This window comes from Antennarius striatus, chromosome 24, assembly GCF_040054535.1.
Source record: "Antennarius striatus isolate MH-2024 chromosome 24, ASM4005453v1, whole genome shotgun sequence".
Taxonomy (NCBI): domain Eukaryota; kingdom Metazoa; phylum Chordata; class Actinopteri; order Lophiiformes; family Antennariidae; genus Antennarius; species Antennarius striatus.
This window is the reverse complement of record NC_090799.1, coordinates 5,009,847-5,034,061: the sequence shown is the minus strand read 5'-3', so window position 1 is coordinate 5,034,061 and position 24,215 is coordinate 5,009,847. Positions and strand designations below refer to the sequence as shown.

The window sequence follows — 24,215 nt, the reverse complement described above, 5'->3', positions numbered from 1 at the left end:
GTCCTGGTTCAGGTTCAGGTTCTGGTTCTGGTTCTGGTGAGTGACGTCATTGTTTCTTCGCCTGTCTCTTAGGACTACATGCAGAACGTCCACGGGAAGGAGATCGACCTGCTTAGGACCACCGTGAAGGTCCCAGGAAAGAGGCCGCCGCGGGCCGTGTCCACCAGCGTCGTCACGCCCAGCGGCGCCGCGCCCAGTCCCAAGACCAACGGGCTGACCAAGGACCTGAGCGGGCTGCAGCTGGGACCCAGTCCAGGTCAGAGCACCACTGATGTCATGGGTTCTGTTCTACAGGCATAAAGACAAGGTGCACCTCATGTGGAGCCTCCTCATCCTCATGTGGGTCAGGATGAAGGTGTCTGCTCCCCGACTCTCAATAAAGGTTGAAAATTCAAATTAAAAAAAAATACAAACAGCCTCCATCCACGATGGACGATGTGGTGTGAGAAACCAGTGCTCCTCTGTGTCCAGGGTTGGGCGCAGAGGAGCCCTGGTTTGAGAGATGAGGTGACGCAGTGGGAGTAGTGGGAGATCTGGGAGTGCTCAGACCCAGGAGCCCCATTAAGGGCGTGGCGTTCAGCGAGCCGTGATCTCATTAATCTCATGAATATTAATGAGGTTGAGTTCTGCTCTGACAAATGAGCTGGATTGGGGGGGAGGGGGGACCTCTGTGGGACCATTCAGCCCACACTGGTCTGACTGGTGCTGAACCACCACCATTGGTAGAGGAAGAAGGCAGTCAGTAGAGTCTAAGGGATTGGGTCACATGGTCTGTCGGGCTCTTTTAGCTTAGCATTAGCTCCGCTGCTTGGGCAGCGCCGGTGGTGATGTTATCGTCTTGGCGCTTCCTCCTCAGGGGCGGTGACCAGCAGCACGTCGGCGTCTCCGATGGCGGGCAGCTTCAACAACCGGGGGACGGACGGGATGCACCAGCGCTCCTACTCCGTGTCCAGCGCCGACCAGTGGACGGACGCCACCGTCATCGCAAACTCTGGCATCAGCACAGGTGAGAACACGCACAGCCTGATGACTGATGGCTGTCAGTTGGCCTCTATTGCCATGACGATGAGCCTGACTGACGGCTCCTGTCAGCCCTCACCCGATGGCGTTGAAGCATGTGAAACGGTTTGCGCCGTTTAAACGCCGCGTCAGAGTTCACGCCTTCTAATGACGTCACCGTTCACAATGACCTGACCCCACCCATGAGTCCTCAGAGACCAATCAGCTGCTTCTCAGCTGGCAGCAGACAGGAAGTAGTCTCGTGCCGTTGCCGTCCAAGCATCCGATGAGAGGCAGCAGGGTGGAGGTGGGGCAGCGCGGACGAAGCAGCGTGCAGATGGGTGGGCCGTCCATCGGCGGCGGCTAACGACACCCGGGGGACGGCGAGTTGTCAGCAGACATCAGTCGTCACGGTTTCCACTTGAGCTGAGACCAAAGCATTTAAAAGAAGTTATGATGTCCTCAGGGGCCACACACACACACACACACGTCAGTGTCTCAATGCTGTGATATTGATGGAAGCTGAGTGTTATTTTATTCTGCTGCGAGTCACAGTTGTCAGCGGGTGAGAGACAGAGAGAGAGAAAAGAGAGAGAGAGAGAGAGAGAGGGAGACAGAGAGGGAGACAGAGAGGGAGAGAGAGGTGGGCCTTGCTCGCCCTTTAGGTCCTGGTCGACCAGTGGACCTGGTGTGGTTCAGGTGTTCCTCCTGATCAAACCTGGGTCAGGCTCTCTGGCGATCATGTGACCTCCTTTGTCCTGGTCCACAGATTCAGGTCTGGTGGACTCCATGTGTTCCAGTCCCATCACATCCAGCGCCACTAGTCCTAAGATGGAACCGCCGCCATCGCCGCACGCCAACCGCAAGAAGCACCGGAGGAAGAAGAGCACGAGTAACTTCAGAGCCGACAGCTTCTCCGGTGCCGCGGAAGGTAAGGCCCCCCCCACTTACCCCGCACCTGAACCCTCCCCCCAAAGCAGGTGTTGAAAGCGGGGCCGTCTTGTATGAAGGCGGAGCCATCATGTCTGAAGCCTGGGTCATCATGTATGAAGGCGGGGCTATTGTCAGTGTATGTAAATGAATTTGGATTCAGAAAGCACAGACCTCAGTTTCCTCTCAGTTTCCTCTTTCTTTACCTCTGCCTCCCCTCCACTCCTCTTCATCTTCGTCTGTCTCGATCCCCCTCTTCCTCATGGTGTCGGCGGACCCTAGATTGAAACCCTCCCCCTCAGCGCTCCAGCCGTCCCCCATTAGTCAGCCAGAGAGGCGTTGGTGCAATCTAATAAATAGCGGCGTGTTGGAATCCTTCATCAGCGGCGTCACCTTCATTATTCAGCAGCGATTAGTAACAGTCTTCCCAATTTAGCCATTAACGCCCGGGGGGGGCAGGGGCCGGGGGCTGGCTCTCCGCCTGTCACGCCCAGCGGGCAGGTGAAGCATGTTGGTGTCAAAGTGTACGCTCGGCATAATTCAGGGGGGGAACTGCCCTCTGTGGCTGAGGCCCCCAGGCGGGCCCCTGCCTACACAAACATGGAGCTGAAGGAGGTTCAGTCTGTTGATGCTCGTTTGACCCTCCCCAAGAATACACAACTCTGATTGGATGACTGAGAAGGCCCGCCTCCTGCAACCTCCTGGTCAAAACCAGGTAAACTATAGATGCTGGAGAGCAATGGAGGGGAGGAGTACGATTAGTGGCTCCTCCCCCTTAGTTATTAGTTATTAATTATTAGTTTGGTTAGTCGTTAGCTTAGTTATTAGTTTTGGTTTTTTTTAGTCATCAGTTTAGTTATAATTAGTTTGTATTATCCTTCCTCCAGTCACTTGGCAGTATCTATAATTTTTAATGGGGGGGCTACCAGTAACACCAACTAACCTGTGACAGGTGAGCAGAGCCCCTCCCACCTCATCAGATGCAGTAACGGCCCTACTGATCAATAGAGTCAATGGGATCAGTAGTATCAATGGCTCATGATTAGCCGCTCAGATCTCCGCTGCACCATATGAAATCATATATTTCCCTATTTGGCTAGCATAGGTCAGAGGTCACAGAGCTACGTTAGCTACCTTTGCTAACAGTAAACAGAGTTTGCTGTCCGGTGTAAATCAGTTCATGACTAAACGTCACTGGTTTGGCAGGCTGTCCCAGCTACTAGCGGTGGCTAGCTATGTTAGCATTGGGGACCACGTGCTGGTTTTTAGACTTCCACATTGGGGCGTTCAGGGGCCTTTTTTGGGCCCTACAAACTTCCCCTGCAGAGACGTGTTGACATAGCCGCGCATCTCGCATCGGCCTTTTGGCGCCTCCTGTCTTCTTCAGAGACTCTACCTGTCTGGAGGCGGAGTCCGGAGGAAGAGGTTAAATCATGTCCAATCGATGTGGCGTCACGCTGCTTTCGTGGCGTCCCGTGGAACGCTCCGGAACGCTTGAGTTCCAGCCTGGAGAACAAGCGGCGGCGGCGTGTTCCAGGTTATTAATGTTGTAAAAGGCTGCGAATCAAATGGCGAGTAATGACCCGTGTGGCGACGCCGGCCTGTGAGCGCTGACATTTAAGGCTTTAATTTGTGTTTCCTGAGGCCTCCTGGCTCCTCACGCCTCCCCAACACACACACAGACACACACACTCTCATGATAGCTTGTATGCATGCCCCCCCCTCCCTTAAACGCTGTATATTTGCTTTGTTTTCTTCCTGCTGCTAAAGGTTAGCCGTGTCAGAGTTCACAAATTGCCTCGCTGCCACCTCCGTGTGTGAATGTCGCCGCCGTAGCCCAGAGCGCTGCCAGTAATTACAATCCATTGGCGGCGGCGGCGCGCCACCTGTGTGTTTGGAGCTCATGCATACGTTCACCGTGGTCTGCTGTGCAGAGGCTAGGCTAACGCGAACACATGTCCCTGCACTCCGGTACCAGAAGGTTCAGGGCCCAGACTCGCGAACCGACTCCAGCAGCAGGAACGGACCTTAGATCGTAGCCCCGCCATGCTGTACGCCACCCAACTACCGTGGTTCACGTCCAGAACGTGACACCGTCACTGTGGCGTCCAGCTAACAGTAGAACCTGGTCGCCCCATGACATCAGGTCTGAGTCAGCCTCTGATTGGATCATCTTAGCGTTAGCTGCTAACCGCGGCATCAGCCCCGAACCGTTAGCGTAGCCTTTGAACGCTTAGTCGCACCAACTCATCGCGTGGAACTTCCCAACAACCATTGGAATGTTGGGAAGTTTCCCCAATATCAACCCTTGATTGGTGCAGCGTTGGACTTCCTGTGGGTGTGGCTTCTCTCCGGTGGGTTTTCTTCTTCTGCTGTGTGCAGCGCTTCAGCATGAAGCTGATTTGCATACAGATGGGCGGGTCTTTCTGGATTGCTGGTTTCAATAATTGTCTAACAGTCGACCCTCCCCCCACCCCTGGAAAGCAGAGAATCATTGGAATTTAATTATGATGGGAGTCTTGCTCCTGACCCCTGGGGGCTCAGCCGATGCTTGATAGAAGATGCACCGGGGGAGGGAGGGGGTCTGAGCCCTTGCGGTGGACCCGCCCTCCTGAGAACCCTGTAAACGGGGTTTAGTTTGTGAAACTCGTGACCCCTCAGCTGGGGGGGGGGCAGCATGGTTTCCCGTCTGTGTTGTTTTGTTTGTGGTATTTGTTTGTGTTTTGCTTTCTTGGGATTGGACGGCTGACTGGAAGTGGGGGGGGGGACAGTCCCAACCGGGTTCACCTTCAGCCGCTGACTCAGAAAGCATTAGCATCAGCTTATAGTTAGCCTTTAGCTCCTGTAACATGAAAGTGATCAAAAGAGCCTTCAGTCGGAGGTCTGGCCTCAGGGGGTTTGGTCCTTTCCCTTCCAGTCGTCCGTCCCCTTAGACGCGTTCATTGATGGTCTGGATCCAGGCCGGAGGGAACTTCACTGCCGCCACCAATTAGCCAAATATCTGGAGCCGCCGGACCACCGATCAATCGATTGTCAAACGGCAGCTTAAAGGAAGAACCCTCGAGATGGACGACGCCTTCAGACTGGCCGCCACTCGACGAACGTGTTCAGGGATCGTTTCCGATGTCCAGGATCGGTGGTCGCTCATTGTTCTCTTGTGTCTCAACAGAACCGGAGGAGAACCTGGAGTTCATCATCGTGTCGCTGACGGGCCAGACGTGGAACTTTGAGGCGTCATCTTACGAGGACCGGGACGCCTGGGTCCAGGTGATCGAGGGCCAGATCCTGGCCAGCCTGCAGTCCTGCGAGAGCAGCAAGAACAAGGTGAGCAACACGGACCGGCCCCCGTCGGGTCGGTCCAGGTTGGCCTGGTGTGTGTAGACGTTGCCGTGGCGCCGACACACACGCCTCTCATAATTACACAGCAGTAATTACCTGCGTTCAGCCTCAGCATCGGCGCTGCCATTTCCAACCCGGCTCTCGGGTTGGGCCGCTGTGTTGACGCCTCGGGCTCTCAGGCTGTGATTGCCCCCCCTCCCCTCCCTGTCACCCCCATTCCATTTGCTTGCTGTGTTTGTTCTCTGGCGTTTAGCCTGAAACGGTGACAGTGGCGACTTCCTGATTTCACCTGTGTCTCAGAACAGAACCCGGACTGACGTCCGTCTGCCACCTCCAGGTCTCAGTCCAGTGGTCGTGGGGCCAGAGTTGTTGTTGTTTGTGACTGTTCCCCCCTACTGGGGGGGAACAGGAGGGGGAAACAATTGGACCCGTTTGTCGTTGACGATCAGACTCGTTGCTTGTTGACAGCAGGACGTAGACGTGATTGTTGTTTTTGTTTCAGTCGCGGCTGACCACCCAGACGGAGGCTATGGCGCTGCAGACCATCAGGAGCATCCGAGGGAACGGCCGCTGTGCCGACTGTGAAGCTCCAAGTGAGTTCCTGACCCTGACCCTGACCCTGCTCCACAGGTTAGGAGGTCACACTCCTCCCTTAAACCTCCTCTTTCTTTCCTGTCACCTAGACCCTGACTGGGCGAGTCTAAACCTGGGGGCCCTGATCTGCATCGAGTGCTCGGGCATCCACAGGAACCTGGGGACCCATTTGTCCAGGGTCCGGTCTTTGGATCTGGATGAATGGCCGCTGGAGCTCATCAAGGTGATGAAGGCCATCGGCAACGAGCTGGCCAATAGCGTGTGGGAGGCCAGAACCCAGGGGCGTGTCAAACCTGGACTGGACGCCAGCAGGTAGGAGCCACACCCGTTTGCGACGGTGCTTGTTTGTCTGTTTGAGGCACAGGTGCTCGTGATGAATGGAGCCACAGAACGGACCAATCAGATTGGGTTTGAGTGGTGGGCTTGAGGTAAAGCCAGCAGCCGTGTGCTGGGGTCACATCAACCCTCCACGCAATGGGGGTGGGCCTCATCCAGGGATTGGCATCACTTGGAGGGTGGTCCTGCTTTTTTTTGGTTTTGTTCCCGTGGTTACAAGTCAGATTTGTCCTACTGCCAGCGGATTTGTTCCAGAAGAGGGTTTGATTCAGAACATTTCCTCCTGTCCTCCGTACTCCTGTCCTCTCCATCAGGGTAAATGCAGCAGGTTGTTGGTGCAGTACCGCCGGCTGCAGACAGGGGGCGTGTCTTGGGCGGCGTATCGACTGGACTGTGTCTGTAATTATCGGCGGCTGCCAGCAGCCATCATAACAAATTAGAGCTGACTGCCGACCGCGAGAACATCGACTTCCCCATCCCCCATCCCCCATGCTCCCCCCACGCTCATTAGTCAACAGAAGCACCTTCTAATTACTCCCCCAGCGCTCACACACACACACACACACACACTGCTCCTCACGCCGTTAACGCTGCGTTCGTGTCCTCACGCCGTTACGGCCACGTCTAACCAGGTTTAACCAGGTGTTCCTCAGGTGGGACATGGGACATGTGGGACATGGGACATGTGGGACACGCCCTGCAGAGCCTCCGACTCACTGGGGCTGAACACAGAGCCGTCGTTGCTATCGACGACCATTAGCCCTCCTCCATCCGATGCTAATGCCTCCATCGGACGCTAACGCCTCCATCCGATGCTCGTGTTTCTTTCTGAGTCTGAAGCTCGTCCAGGAGATCCGATCAGGAGGTCAATATTATCTCAATTAACCCTCAACGCTCCACCGCCACCGCTCCGCCCCTCCACCTGTCGATACTGTTCATCAGTCCATCCTCCATTCATCCTCTGCTCTCTCCTTCCTGTTGTTCCCCGCTCATCCGTCCGTTCCTATGCTCTTCTGTAGAATCAGTTGTTTCATGATGGATGGATGGATGGATGGATGGATGGATGGATGGATGGATGGATGGAGGAGCTGTGGCTCAGTTTGTGCTACTGTAAAGCCAATAAAAAGAGAGCAACATAAATGAGGTCATGTGATTCAAACACGCTAATGTTAGCTGCTGCAGACATGCTAATGTTAGCTGCTGCAGACATGCTAATGTTAGCTGCTGCAGACATGCTAACGTTAGCTGCTGCAGACATGCTAACATTAGCTGCTGCAGACATGCTAACATTAGCTGCTGCAGGCATGCTAATGTTAGCTGCTGCAGACATGCTATAATGATAGCTGCTGCAGACATGCTATAATGTTAGCTGCTGCAGACATGCTATAATGTTAGCTGCTGCAGACATGCTATAATGTTAGCTGCTGCAGACATGCTATGTTAGCTGCTGCAGACATGCTATGTTAGCTGCTGCAGACATGCTATAATGTTAGCTGCTGCAGACATGCTATGTTAGCTGCTGTAGACATGCTAACAGTAGCTGCTGTAGACATGCTAACGTTAACTGCTGTAGACAGGCTAACATTAGCTGTTGTAGACATGCTGTAATGTTAGCTGCTGCAGACATGCTATACTATTGTTAGCTGGTGGAAACATGGTAACGTTAGCTGCGGATGAAGGTCATGACCTGGCGTTAGCGGTGTTAGCGTGAGTACAGGGGAGGTCCAGAGGATGGGGGCGTGTCCGGCCGGTGGCCAGGAGGCCAGATTAGCATTGCTGTCGCTCCCTGTCTGCTAACAGGCTGGTGAACGGGGTGGGGGTGGGGGGGCGCTCAGGCCCCGGGTGGCGGCATTCCACGCCGCACTCGACACATCATTAAAACAATGAGCAGCGGCGCCGAGAACGAAGGGTGCCGCGGTGGCGTGGGAGCCGACGGGCCCCTGTGGCTCCTCCATGGCGGGCAGCGTCCCAAATTTAGCAGCCCCCCAAATGTAGCAGCCCCTTCAGCGTGGCATCAGCTGGCCGCGGCGGCGGAGACCTCGCCCGCCGAGGTGATGACGGCGGCCGGCGGCAGGCGGGGTTAATGGGAGCGTTTAGAGGCTTTTGATGGTTCCAGAGTAGAGAAAGACCCTGGCCCTCAGAGACAGGTACAGCTCTTCCTCCTCCTCCCCGGGGCCCCCCACCCTGCGACCCGTCACCCAAAATCTACGCTGCTCACAAAGCCAGGGGGGCGTGGCCCAGACGTGTTCGCCGCAATGAGCTGCAGCACTCAGACGATTAGCGGCGACAGTTTCCCTCCTCATCCTCGCTGACGTTAATGAGACCGGGACCGGCCGTCGCTGTGGGCGGGGGGGAGGCGGGGGGAGATAAAGAGATGATGACAGCGATTGCAGGCGGGGGGGCTCGGCCCTGTCACATATCTCATTGGACAGGGGATTGGGGGGGGGGGCGAGGTGCTGTCTTCCTCAACATAATTCGTCCCTCTGGTGTGAGGGAGGGGGGAGAAGTGGAGGTGTTTAAAGCCGGACGCTTGCGTCTCCTCCCCTGGTCCTCCTCACGCCTCCTCTTCCTCTCTGTTCTGGCTGTCCGACTCTCGCCATTCCTCTTCTCCTCCTCTTCCTCCTCCTCCTCCTCCTCCAAACAGGAGTTAATTGGAGGCGGAGTCAGGGGCAGACCTTGACAGGCAGGAGGTCAGAGGAATCGCCAGCGGCCATCTTTAACATTAAGATAATCAGACTATTAATTACCTGTGGGTCGTTAACTCAGCGTGTGTAAGACGGCCCGCCCCCCATCCCTCACCTGAGCCCTCGCCCCACATCGCTCGCCTCCGTGAACAGTTGTCACGGAAACAACGTCTTTGTGTTGGGCTCGGCAAGAACAATAGGAGGGGGAGGTCGGAGGTGGGAGACAGGAGGAGGTAGGTAGGAGGTGGGAAGAGGAGGTCCTGAACGTACTGTAATCGGACAGAAGAAGGATGGGCGCGATCGGCGGCGGCGGCTAACGGATGAGCGGCGGCGTCTAACGGATTAGCGGCGGCGGCTAACGGATGAGCGGCGGCTGCTAACGGATGAGCGGCGAGGCTACGGATCGCGGCGCCACACACTTAACGCCGCTCCACAAGACGGATGCCGGCCAGCAATAATTCAGCAGCAGCTCCGACGGCGCCGGGGGCGGGACGTGGGATGAGTCGGGGCCCTTTATGGGGACAGATTAGTCTCGTTCCGCCTTCAGAAAAGGCCAGAGCTAACAGATTCAGAATTACACCGGGGGCCTTTAATGGGGGCCGGGCGGCGGTGGCGGGATTGGGCCCAGGGGACTAGGTGGGGGTCCAGAGACGCGTGTTAGGGCCCAACATCACAGGATAGTTGCCCCCCAGGGTGTGACCCCAGAGTTCCCCTCAGACTCAGGGGTTAGACTGGTGTGAAGTCAGATGTCCAATCAGAAGCCTTACAGCCACGGGTTTGTTGTTTCTTTTCATCAAACCAACAATACAACCATTTTTTAATCTTCAACTTTATTTATAAAGTCAGCTAGACAATGAAAGATGTCGAAATCATGTGACCTCGCCACAGGAAACGGTGATGTCACTTCCTGTATCATCATCAGTGTCCACTATGTGTGACCTCACTCTTCAGGACAGACCGCTGGTGTGTGTGTGTGTGTGTGTGTGTGTGTGTGTGTGTGTGTGTGTGTGTGTGTGTGTGTGGTTAGTGTTTGTTATTGTTTATGTTTATGTTTGACCTCACTCTTCAGGACAGACCACTGGTGTGTGTGTGTGTGTGTGTGTGTGTGTGTGTGTGTGTGTGTGTGTGTGGTTAGTGTTTTGTTATTGTTTCTGTTTCTGTTTTTATCTTAGAATTTTTTTTGGTTGTGTTTTGGTGTCTTGTGAGTTTCATGCGTGAACTCACATCGTCTCTCCTTTATTGGCTCCACCCCCGCTGATGTGGAGCACTGCCTCCCGAGCAGCGTCCTGGGGGCGGGGCCAGAGCCCATGTAGAGCAGTAATTGGCCGCCCGTTCTAAGTCATCTGTGAATGAGGGTTGATTAAATTAGTCCTAATAGACGTTATTTCCTCCATGACCGCCCCGCCGCTGCCGGGACGCATCCCCCGCTCGCCTAACGAGCCGTCCAATTTACTGTTGACATTAAGCCGGCTGACACGAGCCAATCACGGAGCTATTCATCGTTTGTCATGGCGTAGCGGTTATGCTAATGCGAGCTAAAAGCACAAACTAAATGCACATTCTTTATGCGTGAGTCATCAGATTAACCTCGCAGCCGCTGTCATAATGAAGAAGTAAGAACGGCTCCGCCGCCCGGCCGCGTCCTGCAGCAGACATGAATCTGTACGCCGAGAGCGCCCTCCCCCCGCTCTGAGCGACCCCCCATCCTGTAGCTAATTGGCTCCTAGAATAAAGTCAAACGTAGGGGGGGGGGGGGGTTGGCGGCGTGGATCCTCGTGTTTGTGGGTGATGTGTTTGGACTGAATGGGTTCACGTGGGCGGCGGCGGCTGGTGAACATTTCAAACCGTCAGCTGGCGCTTCAGAATCTTCCTCACACATCTGAGGAGTCCAGAGCGGGCTGGGCCGGACATGTCCGTCTGCTCCTCGTCATCCTTCTCCTCGTCGTTCAAGGAAGGTAGCAGACAACGTGACATCACAGAAAAAACTGATGACATCACAAGTTGGTCCGCTGGTAAGGACCAAGCCCCGCCCTGCTTCCTTGTAGAGCTGCTGATGCTGATCCAGATGGTTCTGAACTCTTTCTGGGTCAGCAGTAGTGAAGGTCTGGGTGGAGCAGGATGAAGATGAAGAGGCTGATGATGATGATGATGATGATGATAATGAAGATGAAGGTGATGATCACGATGGTGATGGTCATAAAGATGATGGTGATGATGATGAAATGATGTGTCTCTGATCAACGACTCACCAGATTGATGGACTCCATGGCTGATGAGTGGGTGTGGCTTGGGTGTCGTGTGGGTGGAGCTACAGACCTTTCTGGGAAGCAGGACAGGAAGTGGTTGAACCCTTTGTTTATTTCTATTCCGTCTTTCATCAGGAAAGAAAAGACAAAAGGAAAGAGAGAAAATCAATTAGCGTCTGCTAGCAGGTCGTTAGCCGCCCTTGGATAGGCACAGATAATTAAAGGGGGGGTGGACTGGATGCAGCCAACCGGACGGAGATGGGGGGTTAAATCGGACACAGATAAAAAAGGAGTGAATGCAAATGAGGAGAGAGAAAGGGAGGAGAAATGAAGTGGAACGCTCCACCACCACAGAAGAAGAGGAGGCCATCATCAGGAAAGAGATCAGGAGGCGGAGGTCACTCACGTCAGTGAGCTGCTAATGAACAGTCTCCATGTTGACAAGGGGGCGGGGCCCCGGGGGGGCAGATTCCCTCAGGACCGCATCATGTTGTCATCCGGTCCAGCAGAGAACCAACCCAGACCCTGGTCAGAACCAGGACCCTGATCAGGTTTGGGGCAGACAAGTTGATTTTTTTTTTTTTTTGTGGTAGAAGCTGGTTTCCATGGTAACAGTTCCAATCTCTGGCATTTGACTGGCCAGCCTCTAATAATCAACAATAAATGTGTCACTTATTGATCCGTCATCGCTGACGTGATCAGGCTCAGATGACTGGATGGGAGGGTGGGGCACATGAAGGCGGACACAGACCAGACCAGGGGGCCCAGTCCGGCTCCCAGTGGACCCCCCCCCCCAGCAAGTCGCATTCCACCCCGCTGTTTTCAGGGTGACCACAACGCCACACCCTAACGCAGCAGCTGATGAAGATGAAGTTGCGTTGCAAACTGTACTTTAATTCAGCGGTCCCCAACCTTTTTTGCCTCGCGGACCGGTTTCATGTAAGACAAGGCTCCATAATCATTAATGACGTCAGGACAACTGTAGTCTAATAATAAACCACCGCAGTGGTCTGGTGTCAAATGCAGACATCAACAGACAATAAACAACCTTTTTTTCATAAATTGACCATCAACATATCTGTAAACAAAATAACTATAAGAAACAAATATATTAAAAAACTTCAAGTCATGGCACTGATGAGGTTTATTTTGAAATATAGCGACTTACAGTCAGTGCGTTCAACATAGGAGAAATACTGACCATTTCTATATAAAAGTGTGAACAAGTCAATCAAATAATGATAATGAGAAACAGTGGGAGCGCTGAGCTTGTTTGTCTCAAACAAGCCGGTCCCATCTAGGGGCAACGGGAGACAATGACGCCTGAAGTGTGTTCCGGACGTCTGGTCTACTCTGTAGTTTGGTTTTGGTTGCGGTCACTGCAGAAAAACCCGCTTCACAAATATAGGAGGTTGGAAATGGAAGCAGGGTTTTCACTGCTTTTTGGGTGATTTCAGGTTATTCTGCTTTGATTTTAATCCAGAACACTGGCGAAGTTGTGGGTGCTTAATTTTTGGGGTAATGGCTGGTAACTTGTCACATGACCGAGACCTGTCAAGAGACACAGACTGGTTAATTCGCCTGTGAGTCATTCTGCACAGAAGTCACTTTTCAAAATAAAACTTTAGACGATAAAAAAAAACAAAAATTCAAACTGTGCTGCCCGTTATTTAATGGCCCGCGGACCGGTACTGGGTCGTGACCCGGTGGTTGGAGACCGTTGCTTTAATTGACCAGTCTTAAGGGTCTCTAGAAAAGAAAAATTCAAGCTGGCTTGCCTTTTATTTTTTAGGAGTACCCCCCAGCTTCCTGTTTTTCTTACATGTCATTTTCCCTGTGTTTTGTCTGCCAGGGAGGAGCAAAACATAAACACAAATATTAATGAAAACGTCTTGAACCCATCTTTGATCAAACAACCCACACATGCACACACACACACACACGCACACACACACACACACACACACACATACACACCAGCAGTAGCTTAAGCTGCTAACACCCTGCTAACATCCTGCTACACCCTGCTACCATCCTGCTAACAGGTTTGTTGCTGTTCGTGCGGCCCGGCCTCCTCGCGTCCTCCTACGTTCGGTCCCTTAGCAACTCGGGCGGTGGGGCGTCAGGGGAAGGCATGCGTCTCCTGCTCCAGTGGCCTCACATTTCCTGCCCGTCCTCCGGGGGTCTGGAGGCCGGGGCCCCGCTGGGAGCGCTCAGCAGCTCCACCAGGTTTTGTCTGGGGGCTGTGGGCCGTAGTCGGCGCTATCACGGCAGGAAGGAACCACTCCGAGACATTCCGCCATGCTAGCTGCTGTTGCCCCGCCCACCAGCGGAGTCACTGCCTCCAGGAAGAGAGTTAATGAAATTGTGTTGGTTCCCACGGCGACCCCAACTCTTCAGCAGTCTCACACCCGATCCCCCCAGCCCACGTGGGGTTCCACAGGAGGTTGTGGGTCTAACCCAGGTTCTCCTCCCAAATGTGGGGGTCCAGGGGGGTACTAACGGGAGTACAGTGATCCTTCTTTACTCGCGGTTAATGCGTTCCAGGACCAACCGCAAATAACAAAATTCTGTGGTACACAAGTGTCTCGGAATGCAGGACACTTCCGGATGCTGCCAGCCAATAGCATGAGCGTACGATATCACGTGACTACCTACTAAAAATCTGCAATCAGGTGAAGCCGGGCATCTTGAAGCGCAAATATGCGAGGGATTACTGTACTGAGTCTGAGGAGTACTAACGGTAGTAGTTAGCACTTATATATGATGGGAGAGTAATGGTTGGGTGTCCCCCCGCACCCCTCCCCTCTCACTAATCCCTCCCATTAAATTGTTAACAGGAGGGATTAGTAGGGATTAGAGGTGTGGATTAGGTGGATTAGGAGTTCATGATACTGATTGGTGAACAGAGCTTCCTCTCAATTTTCACTGGAGGTTTTCTCTGTGTCTTATTTCAGATTGATGAAGATGAAGTCATGCAGCAGACTGTAGTTCTCATCTTCTTCACGATTCAGTCATAAATATATACCCTTAAAAAATCTAGATTTATTGATTGGCTCTCCTGGTAACAATCATGGTGTACACAAAATGAACATGTGGTGTAAAGAAAGTGAACATGTGGACGTAATCTCCTCTGTGATCAATTCTCTGTTGATCAACTCATGGTTTCTAGGCAAGATAAATTCAACCTGACTTGTCTTTTATTTTGTAGGAATACTCCCAGCTTCCTGTTTGTCTCATGTCCCTGTATTTTGTCTCCCAGGGAGGAGCGGGAACGCTGGATCCGGGCAAAATACGAACAGCGTCTGTTTCTGGCTCCGCTGTCTGGCGCTGACCTCTCACTGGGTCAGCAGTTGCTCCGAGCAACGGTGGAGGAAGATCTCCGATCCGTCGTCCTCCTGCTCGCCCACGGGGGCCGACAGCAGGTCAACGAGACGTGTGGCGAAGGAGACGGACGCAACGCCCTGCACCTGTCCAGTCGCAAGGGCAACGTGGTCATCACACAGCTCCTCATTTGGGTAAGACGCAGGAAGTACTCACCTGAGGGTCAGAGGTCACTGACCCCAGAATAACACACACACACAGACACACACAGCTCACTGAGGGGCTCAAAGGTCAGGTGGTGAAATTTAGTGCGTGAGGAACTGGTTAACTGTGGCCTAATCCGATTACTCGTCAAACTTTATTTGACTTACTCTTAACTACCTAACCTTAACCCCGATCCGACCCAGATCGTCTGACCTGACAGACTTTTAGTGTGAGGTAATGTGGGCAGGAAGTGACATCATTTTTAACGTAAGATGACGACATAAATAGTCAACCTTAAGATAATTAGAATTATTTTACACAGAATATTTCCAGCCAATTTCAACTGGCCCTCCTTTGTCGGATGGAGCGTTAGCATGCTAATACCTTTAGCGGAGTTGACCATTCTAAATCAGTTTGTTGTTGTTTGTCAGCATCTTGTTTGTCAATGGTTTTTGAGCTGAAGACTGCGTTGATGTGTCGCATCATTTCCTGTCCCATCTTCTCTCTCCCAGTACGGTGTGGACCTGACGGTGAGGGATGCCCATGGCAACAGTCCGATGGCGTACGCCCGGCAGGTCAGCAGTCAGGAATGCGTCGACACGCTGGCTCAATATGGCTGCCCTGATGAGCGCCACCCACTCATGGCCACGCCCAACCTGTCGCGCCGCAACACCAACCGCAACAACAGCTGCAGCAGCGCCGGGAGCGCCGCGCTCATCTGATGGCGTGTTACCTACAGGCGCGACGGTTTGGGGCTCCCTGGCACCAAACCCGCTCCGCCTCGTGACGACCGCCACCGCCGCCGTCAGATGCTTAGGACGGACGACGGGTCACGCATCAGGAGGGAAGACATAGTGGACCGGCCTCCACTGGCTCAACCAATCATGAGAATAGTCATGTGACTCCTGGCAGCTAATGAAAGCCAGCCTGAGACTTGACCCTCACCACAGACTTGTTCACGACCCACCCTTTAGTCTACTTCCTGCCCAGCAGCCAATCAGTGAAGAGTAGTGATGAACTCTGCCCTCACACCAACTGATGGACGTTTCGTCAGAAACAGTCCAAGACGCTGGTTCTGGCAGCTCATGGGTGGTCATGCATCGATGAACCAATCAGGGAACAGGATTTTTTGATGGACAGGGACCCTTTCTAGGCTCAGGAACCAAAGCTGTCCAACCCAAACCCCCGTCGTCTTTTCCCCGTCCAACAGGAAGTGATCTGCTGTCCATCGTCATCACCCAGACAAACGTCTTCGTTTCCGTCACTAAAGATTGTTTTGAACCCGGCGGTCCAATGAGGTTCCGTCCCGTTTGAAGCTACTCGCGTCTGTACACGGCGATCATAAATCACGTGACCCGGATTAGGTCTGCGTCTGATTCTGGTCAAGTGACCTGAACGGATCAGGGTTTGTTCATGCAAACATGAGCTGACTGGTCTGAGGACAGACCCAGTCTCAGAGAAGATCTGATCACGGGGGGGCGCCCCTGGAGTTTTCTGGTTTTGTGTGATAAATGGAAAAGGGAATGAATCTGATTCTGTCTAAATATGTTGATGTCTGATCTGACCAATCACAGCAAGGAGAGGGGGAGGGGCGTCCTGATACTATTGGTTGAAAGGGGCCCCAGCCTGACTTCGGACATTCAGGTCAGATGTTGGTTAAACTTCACATCTGAGTTCCGTCCTCTTCTACTGTTTCATCCAATCAAAGCCACCAATCAGACATGCCCCCTCCCCCCCACACACACACACACCCCTCTAAGATGTCGTGAAAATGAAAAAAAAAGTTGTGCTGCAGAGAGGAAGTGAAGTCAGCGTGGACTGAATGGCATGAAGTCCAGGTTGTTAATATCACGCCTCCTGATGATTGGTTCTTTCTCTGATCCCGCCTTGACTGTAGGCGGAGACTCATCCTGGTTGAAGGCGTGTCGTAGTGGAGACCAGGTGGACCAAAATGTGGTTCCTGGAAGTGACTTAAATGGGATCCAGAGGCGTTGACCTCTGAGGTCATGTGGGAAGAAAACGACCAAACTATTGATGACATCATCGCTGATGTCATCACTGATCTGTTCTCATTGGTAGACTGAACGCTAACTGGTGAGCATAAGCTGCTGACTTTAAGCCTCCTCCCTGTGTCGTCAGTTCTGAAGGTCTCTGCCGAGATCGAGGGCTCGACGTTCCATTAGCGTGTCGTCTAAGACACGCAGACGTCCCCAGAATACGCCAAACGGCACAGCGTGACTTCGACGTCTTTTTAACATGCCTTCCTGCTCATCCTGCATGGCTAACCTTCCTAATGTTACAAACTCTTGTTACCACTACCCAACATTGCCAATGCTACCCAACATCGCTACCACTACCCAATCTTGCTAACACTACCTAACATTGCCAATGCTACCCAACATCCCTACCACTACCCAACATTGCTAATGCTACCCAACCTTGCTTACACTACCCAACCTTGCTAACACTACCCAACCTTGCTGACACGCTACCCAACATTATCAACACTACCCAGTATTGCTAATGCCACCTAACATTGTTAACACTACCCAACATTGCTAATGATACCAATCATTGCTAATGCTACTCCTTCCTAATGCTACCCAGCATTTATAACACAACCTGATGTTGGTCATGCTACCCTGCTTTGCTAACTCAACTCAATCTTTTTAATGCTACCCTGCCTTTCCCACTCACCTGGCCTTGCTAAACCTGGTCCTAAAGGGGACAGCAGGGCGGGACAAAGCTAGTCTTTTTGTGAGCACTAAACCCAATTCACTCTGAAATGATTTTATTATCTTGGATTTCAGTGTCTTTTTTAACAAAAACAGAAACAACAATTATTGTTGTCATCAAAATTTGTCACAAAAAAATTTCTGTTCGCGGTACACAAACTAGTGATGAGTTTTTCACAGGACGCTTTCAGCTCGTTGGAAGAAAATTTGAAGCATGATGCAAAACTACAGCTAGCATTTTGTTAGCTGAATCCAGCAAAGGGATTTTAGCATGGCGCAGAGAGGTTGCTAGTGGCGTTAGCGTGAATATTCTACTTTTGACTCAACCCTAACTGTCCATCACCATGCTGATGCTGGTGGGCTTCTCTGCTGCGCCTCCTGTACATAGACCGGTCACCTCTGTAGCGCCTAGCCCTAAACCACACCCACCAGGGCTGTCCTCTACATTATTTATAAACAAGGCTCCGCCCCTGAACCGAGGTTTTGTATATTTCCTTGTGTGTCACTGTTGTAGCGGATCATCAGATGTATTGTTATTTGAATTGTTGTTGTTGACTCCTGTTGGCTGTACAGTATGTTGTTGACAAACTTTACGCATCTTTGAATAAAAACAAGGATTGATCACAGCCGCTCCGCCCTGTGTCTCTTTGCCTCCAACTGACCTTCACACTGATCCACCTCCACGTCTGAAGCTTTTTGGGAAACGCTGAACCCTCCGCTTCTTCATCCTCATCCGTCCTGTCATCAGTTGACGTGACTCAAAGTCGATGTCTGATGTTTGATCTGTTGTTATGATAATTATTATTAATTAGTAATACTAATGTTAATAATTATTATTAATAGTAATAATGTAAATATAATAAAAAATAATAGAAATTATTAAATTATTATAAATGCCATCTTAAAATTATTATTGCTATATAAATTATTAAATACATAAACTTAGAAACATTTTATTCATTAATTTCTTTGTAGTTTTTGAACTAAAGTTGTAAAAAAAAAAAAATCAAGGAATTTTCCTTAACATTTCAATTTTGGTTACATTTAGTGCACTTGAAATGTTCAAACCCCACCCAGCCCAAAGGGGTTGGATCTTCCACTCTGAAGGTCAGTTGATGTGGACACAACTAAACATGTTCTTAACTTGAATCCCTCCATGTTTCCTGGAGATCAGTTCAAACTCAAATCTGACCTCAAGCCTGTTCTGATGACTTGCTGTGACAGTCTGCCGATTGGCTGACGTCACGACCAGCAACGTGAAACTCCGCCCATCAATCTTCGTGGTACGTCACGGTGAATTCTGAAATGGCCACGTTCCACCACGTGACGTCATGGAGGCAGATGGGAAGTAAATCGAAGTTTTAGAGATATAAAATTCTTCAGAATCAGTTTCAGATTATCAAACTTGTTGCTTATCGTTGATTCCCGGTAAATCAAACTGATTGGTCCTCTTGAAGCTTCCTGCGCAACAAGTAAAACAGTTTTACTTGTTTTGATCATACTGGAAGAATTTAAATTGATTTTGTTCCTCATTTTGGGGAACAAAATGAGGAACATTTTGGTGCGACGGGCCTTGAACGCACCAATCAGCGCAGCCTGAGTCTGGAGACGCGACGCGCAAGAGGACGCAGGTATTTAAACTTTGTTTGAACTGGATTTATACTTTATTATCTTTAATAATAATTAAAATTAATTGATTTTAACTGTATACAAACTTCATTGCGGTTACCCGTATTTAAACTTAATTTAAAGGTAGTTGTGGAATGATTTCTGCTTTTAGCGTCTCACTGATTTTGTTTCTAAACGTTTAATTCTAGTCACCGAAGGTAAACTGGGTTTTAACTCTGGGTTTGTCTAACGACCCAGCTGATTTGCGTCCTATTGATCAGGGTGGAGTCACCGACACCGATCGGAGTCCTGATTATCTCACCTAACGATTCTGCGCGCTCACACGGAACCCTTTGGTTCTGGTTGTGTTCTGACCAGACTCACCGAGACGTGAAACTTTTAAAGACGGTGAGAAAATCCTGCGTCCGCCTTGTAGGCAAATCCAGATTCGGACTAAGGTCTGTTCTGGTCCGGATCCGCCCTCCAGCAACTGTTTCACTGTAGCTACAGATCCATCAGAACCGATGTCTGGTTTTGGACGAGCCCCGAAAGCTGTTGATCAGAAACTGAGACGGGATGAGAACCCACAATATAATATCAATAATAATGATAATTATAAAAATAAAAACAATAATAGTGATTATTATTATTGTCATTGTTGTTTTTATTAATACTATTATAGTTATTATTGTTTTTGTTATATTGTTACTGTTATTTTATTAGAAGTGACCTTTGATCTTCGGATGGGTCTGACGTCACTGCTGGAGACTGACGTAAATAATGGAGTAATTAATTTCGTGGATATTGAATCAAGTTTCTTTCATTAAAAATGAAAATCAGGCCGAAGTTACCTGTCTTTTGTTGTTTTTTAAGAAAAATAAAACTAACCTTTATTTAAGTGGTACAGGTTTATTTAAATAAAACTAAACTTAAATGTTACGGGTTTGTTTAAATTAAGGTTAATTTTATTTCAATAAAACTAACCACTGTAGAAATTTTAGATTTATTTAAGTAAAGGAAACCTTTATTTACATAAACCTGTACAATTTAAATAAAACTAAAATTAATTGAAATGTTAGATTTATTTAAAACTAACCTTTATTTAAATGTTACAGATTTGTTTAAATAAAGGTTAGTTATTTAAATAAAAATAGCCGGTTTATTTAAATAAAACTTAGCTTTTTTTAAATGTTAAAATGTTGTTTAAATGAAAATAAGCATTATTTCAGTGTTAGTTTTATTTAAATAAAAGTAAGCTTTATTTAAATGTGACAGGTTTATTTAAATGAAACTAAGGTTTATTTAAATGTTACAGGTTTATTTAAATAAACCTGATACAGGGCTAGTTTGACATTTTACATCAAACCAGCTTTTTATTAAAAAAAAATACATCTCTTAATTTAGATAAAAGTTATTTTTGTTTCAATTAACCGTTTTGGGAACTTTTCAAAATCTAAATCTTTTTGTCGTCGGTGGTGGGGGGCCTTCATCCTCTTCTTCCTCGGCTTTAAAATCAAACGGATCAGTTTTTTTTTGTTTTTTTGTTGAACCGACCCGTTATTTTACGAACAAAACAAAGATTTTCGGATCACTGTCCTTGAGGACAAGTGACATGATTGATGATTGATAGATGACGATCGATCAATGACTGATCGATCGAGCGGTTGTAATGCGAGCAAGAAATAATTCAGTCCTTTTAATCTGTTGTTTTGGATGATTTAAACTTTCTCTGTTGTGAAATTTGAGTTAATATTAAAGACGGCACGTGGAAACAATGTGTTTATATGAACGGTGTGTTTATTTCCGTGTTTTTCTCGTTTCAACACGAGAACCGTGAAAACTTCTTCATGACCCAGAGGAAATCGGGTCAAGTCTACCGGTTCCGTGTCTACAGGTCTCGTCTCTACTGGACCCGTCTCTACTGGTCGCGTTTCTTCCAGTCCCGTTTCTCCATGTCCCGTCTCTACCGGACCCGTTTCTCCATGTCCCGTCTCTACCGGACCCGTTTCTCCATGTCCCGTCTCTACCGGACCCGTTTCTCCATGTCCCGTCTCTACCGGACCCGGTGAAGCCAATGATCAGAGCACAGACGTTTCAGCGCGTGTTTATTCATCTTTAATAAATTAAAAACGGACATGTTCTGACGGGTCGCTCTTTTTTTTTTAAAAAGACGGTTGTGGGTTCCAGCCCGTCCCGGGTTCAGTCCCTCTCTTCTACGGTCTGGCCTGCTCCATCTGCTGGTGCTGACTCCTGATTGCGAAGCGGCTGACGTGCACCGGGATGGGAACGACTATTTTGGGATTCCGGGACGGCTCCCCGGACTTGTTGTTGACATTTCCGGCTTTGACCCGTTTCCATTTGGCGCGTCGGTTCTGGAACCAGATCTTCACCTGCACCTCGCTCAGCTTCAGCGCATGCGCAATCTGGGAGCGCTCGGTCAGGGACAGGTACTTCTTGCAGTGGAACTCCTTCTCCAGCTCCAGCAGCTGTTCGCTGGTGAACGCCGTCCGCCGCCGCCGGTTTTTGCCGCCGCTGCTGCCGCCGCCGCCGCCGCCCGCCCCGGAGCCGCCGCCGGTGGAGCCGTGTACGTGCGTCCCGTCGTCCAGACCCCCTCCGCCGGCGTCCGCGTCCTCCTTGTGGCACATGGAGGCGAGGTTGTCGTCTGAGCTGTAGTCCAAGTCACTGTCCATGGAGAAGCTCTCGTCCTTCCGTCCGCACTCGTCCTCTTTGGAGTCGTCTTTACCGGAAGGTCTGGCTGGGAGGAAGAGGAGAGCAGTGTCATCTTCATCACCATCGAAAGCCAGTTACCTCACAACCCCACGGTTAGAACCTGATCCACCAGCCGAACCCCGGAGTTACAGCTCAAGTTTGACACATTTAATTCTGTGTGTGTGTTTGTGTGTGTGTGTGTGTGTGTAGGGGGGGGGGGGTGTCAGCGCGGGGAGGAGGGATGTTTGGGGCGGGGGGCGTCCTCAAGCCCCACGTCAGAATCCATCATCAGGTCGGTGTTGGGGTCACGGTCACGGCCGGGTACGCGCGCAGCGGGGATCTTTAGTTCTTACGCGTAATTACGCACGGAGCATCTTCGGGGGCCTAAAAACGGACTGAATCCCAAATAAACAAACAAAACAAACAAAAAAACAAAATAGTGTAGAAAAATTGGGATTTATTGTTTTTTCCCAGAAATAAATTACTTGAGATGAAGAATCCGGTCTCCGTGATTCCAGCGTGAAAACGATTGTTGATCTTTGAATCGGACAAAAAAACGGAAACCGTAAATATTTCAGGTGGTCCTGCACTAATATTCAAATCTTTTGAATATTTCTATGTGTTTATTTATTTGTCAAAAACAACTAATTTGATTTGTTGTTATCGGGTGTTTTTTGCTGCGCAGCCGCTCCGGACGCACGGGTCTAACCCGCCTACCTGTGGATGTCGGCACCGCCGCGTCCGTGTCGTGGAAGGCCTGCAGCGCGGACTCCTTTGCCTGCAGGAAACTCTTGGCGTCCTCCGCGTCCAGCGTTTTGTCGAAGACCGCATGCAGAGCCTGAGAGCCAAACTTCCGGGCTGCGTCCTGGTGCTGCGTGGACGGAGAAAAGCCGCCTGGCAGCGATGCCATCAGCGTGGACGTGAGCGCCATGCCCTGCGTCAGGCCGGAGCAGAAGCCGCCCTGCAGGCTGGGGATCTGCGGGTGGGGGCCGGTGGGGAGAGCCTGCTGCAGGCCCGGCGGCGGCGGGGGCGGCGGCGGCTGGAGCACCACCGACCGGTACGGCATGAACATCGGGTAACCGGTGTAGACGAAGTGTCCCGGGCTTGGCTGCGGGGGGGCCGCGATCAGAGAGTCGATGCTGAAGGCGGTGGTGCTTCCTAGTGGCCGCTGCATCGCCATGAAGGACGGACCGAACGCTGCGCTCATATGACCGGCCGCTGCAGCCCGGAGAAGGCCGGCGGAGACGCCCCTTGGGCGGCTGCGGAGGGAGGACGGACCCCCGGGGGAGCCGCGGCTGTCACCGGCCTCGGGAGGGACTTTAGAGGACTGATCTCACGCAACAAAAACATTCCATCGGTGCGCGGAAAGGTTCAAATCGCCGGAAGGAACGTCCACTCCGGGTTCTCCCTCCAACAGACGGACCTGAACGCACCACGGCTCCGGTTGCGGGACTCCTCTTCCTCCCGGGTGCGCAACTGTTTCTGCCGCTCCGCTCGCGGACGCGTCCGCTTTGGATTTAAATTGCGCTCCCCTCCGTTTAATTGCGCATCCTCCTCCTCTCGAGCTCCGCCCCCTCGCCGAACTCTGGCTTGTGATTGGTCGACTGGGATGATGTGACGTTTCTCTTAGAGAGTGTGTGTGTTTGTGTGTGCGTTCTGTTTTAGGATCTATTGATAGTATGACGTCACAGAACCCATGTGTGACATCATGACCTGCACTCTGATATGGGGAGGAGTTTGGACGTCCCAGAATCAGGGGATATGTTCTTCTTCACATCTGGTCCAGACCAGGTTCTGGTCCCATCAGAACCTTCCTCATCACCACATCCGATCCGAAGCTCCAGTTCGGGTCCCGCTGCTCCTCCATGAGCTCCGGGTCTGGAACTGACAGCAGCCCCGGGGGTGACCTCTGACCCCTCAGTCATTAAAACCCTCCCCTCCTGGGCTCCTTCAAGGGCATGCATGGATGCTCCCTTCACGCGCCTCCTCCTCCTCAGGGTCACCGGGACATGATCTCATTAAAGGGTTCTGATCCGGCCCACATTAAACGGCAGTATTTTTCAATTAGCGCCGACAAATTCAATCAAAAGTCCATCGATTCGAACCCGACCGGACGCGGCTCGTTTACAACACGTTTAATTGCACGGCCATTAGATAAATAGTGAAGCGGCCGCCGTTCCGTTATCCATCATGGGGGCATCAATAGTAAAAGGTTGTGAGGCAGGGAGGGTGTCGAACAAGCGTCCGTCCAAGGGGAGCGTGCACGAGGAGCGTGCACGAGGAGCGGCTAATAAATATCCTCTTTTGTACTTATAAATTATCCAGTTTAATTAACAACATGGATTATGATTGGACAATGATTTAATTAAACCTCTCCTGCATGCAGGCCGAGCGCCGCCATCATCCATTATGAGGGGGGGGGGAGGGGGGAGGTGGTGCAGTTAAGGGGGGGGGTGCAGTTATGGGGAGCGGGGGGTAAATGAAGCTTCCTCTGCTAGGAGCTGTTC

At 51.0% G+C, this 24,215-nt stretch overlaps 2 protein-coding genes across 5 annotated transcripts in view; one reads left to right on the top strand and one right to left on the bottom strand.

The window, feature by feature from the left end:
* The window catches only part of agap1 (ArfGAP with GTPase domain, ankyrin repeat and PH domain 1), a 47,243-nt gene extending 29,226 nt beyond the window's left edge, over positions 1–18,017 (top strand). For all 4 annotated transcript variants that reach the window (XM_068309020.1, XM_068309019.1, XM_068309018.1 and 1 more), the window contains 8 exons: positions 73–256; positions 857–1,006; positions 1,769–1,930; positions 5,099–5,253; positions 5,771–5,861; positions 5,952–6,174; positions 14,391–14,646; positions 15,169–18,017. In XM_068309020.1, the coding sequence (XP_068165121.1) occupies positions 73–256; positions 857–1,006; positions 1,769–1,930; positions 5,099–5,253; positions 5,771–5,861; positions 5,952–6,174; positions 14,391–14,646; positions 15,169–15,378 (1,431 nt within the window). In that variant the 3' untranslated portion in view covers positions 15,379–18,017. The remainder of the gene's footprint in view (positions 1–72; positions 257–856; positions 1,007–1,768; positions 1,931–5,098; positions 5,254–5,770; positions 5,862–5,951; positions 6,175–14,390; positions 14,647–15,168) is intronic.
* Positions 18,018–21,151: 3,134 nt separating this feature from the next.
* On the bottom strand, positions 21,152–23,184 carry gbx2 (gastrulation brain homeobox 2). The gene is made up of 2 exons (XM_068309662.1): positions 22,426–23,184; positions 21,152–21,754 (listed from the first exon to the last, which is right to left on the bottom strand). Exons 1-2 carry the CDS (start codon positions 22,913–22,915, stop codon positions 21,213–21,215), a joined length of 1,032 nt encoding a protein of 343 aa, XP_068165763.1. The 5' UTR covers positions 22,916–23,184; the 3' UTR covers positions 21,152–21,212.
* Between the last annotated feature and the right edge of the window lie 1,031 nt (positions 23,185–24,215).

Excerpts from the sequence above, each read along its gene's own strand:
- gbx2 (XM_068309662.1), bottom strand. The coding sequence starts at position 22,915 with ATGAGCGCAGCGTTCGGTCCGTCCTTCATGGCGATGCAGCGGCCACTA. Across the intron at positions 21,755-22,425 it reads GGCGGTGCCGACATCCACAG|CCAGACCTTCCGGTAAAGAC; the intron begins GTAGGCGGGTTA and ends TCTTCCTCCCAG.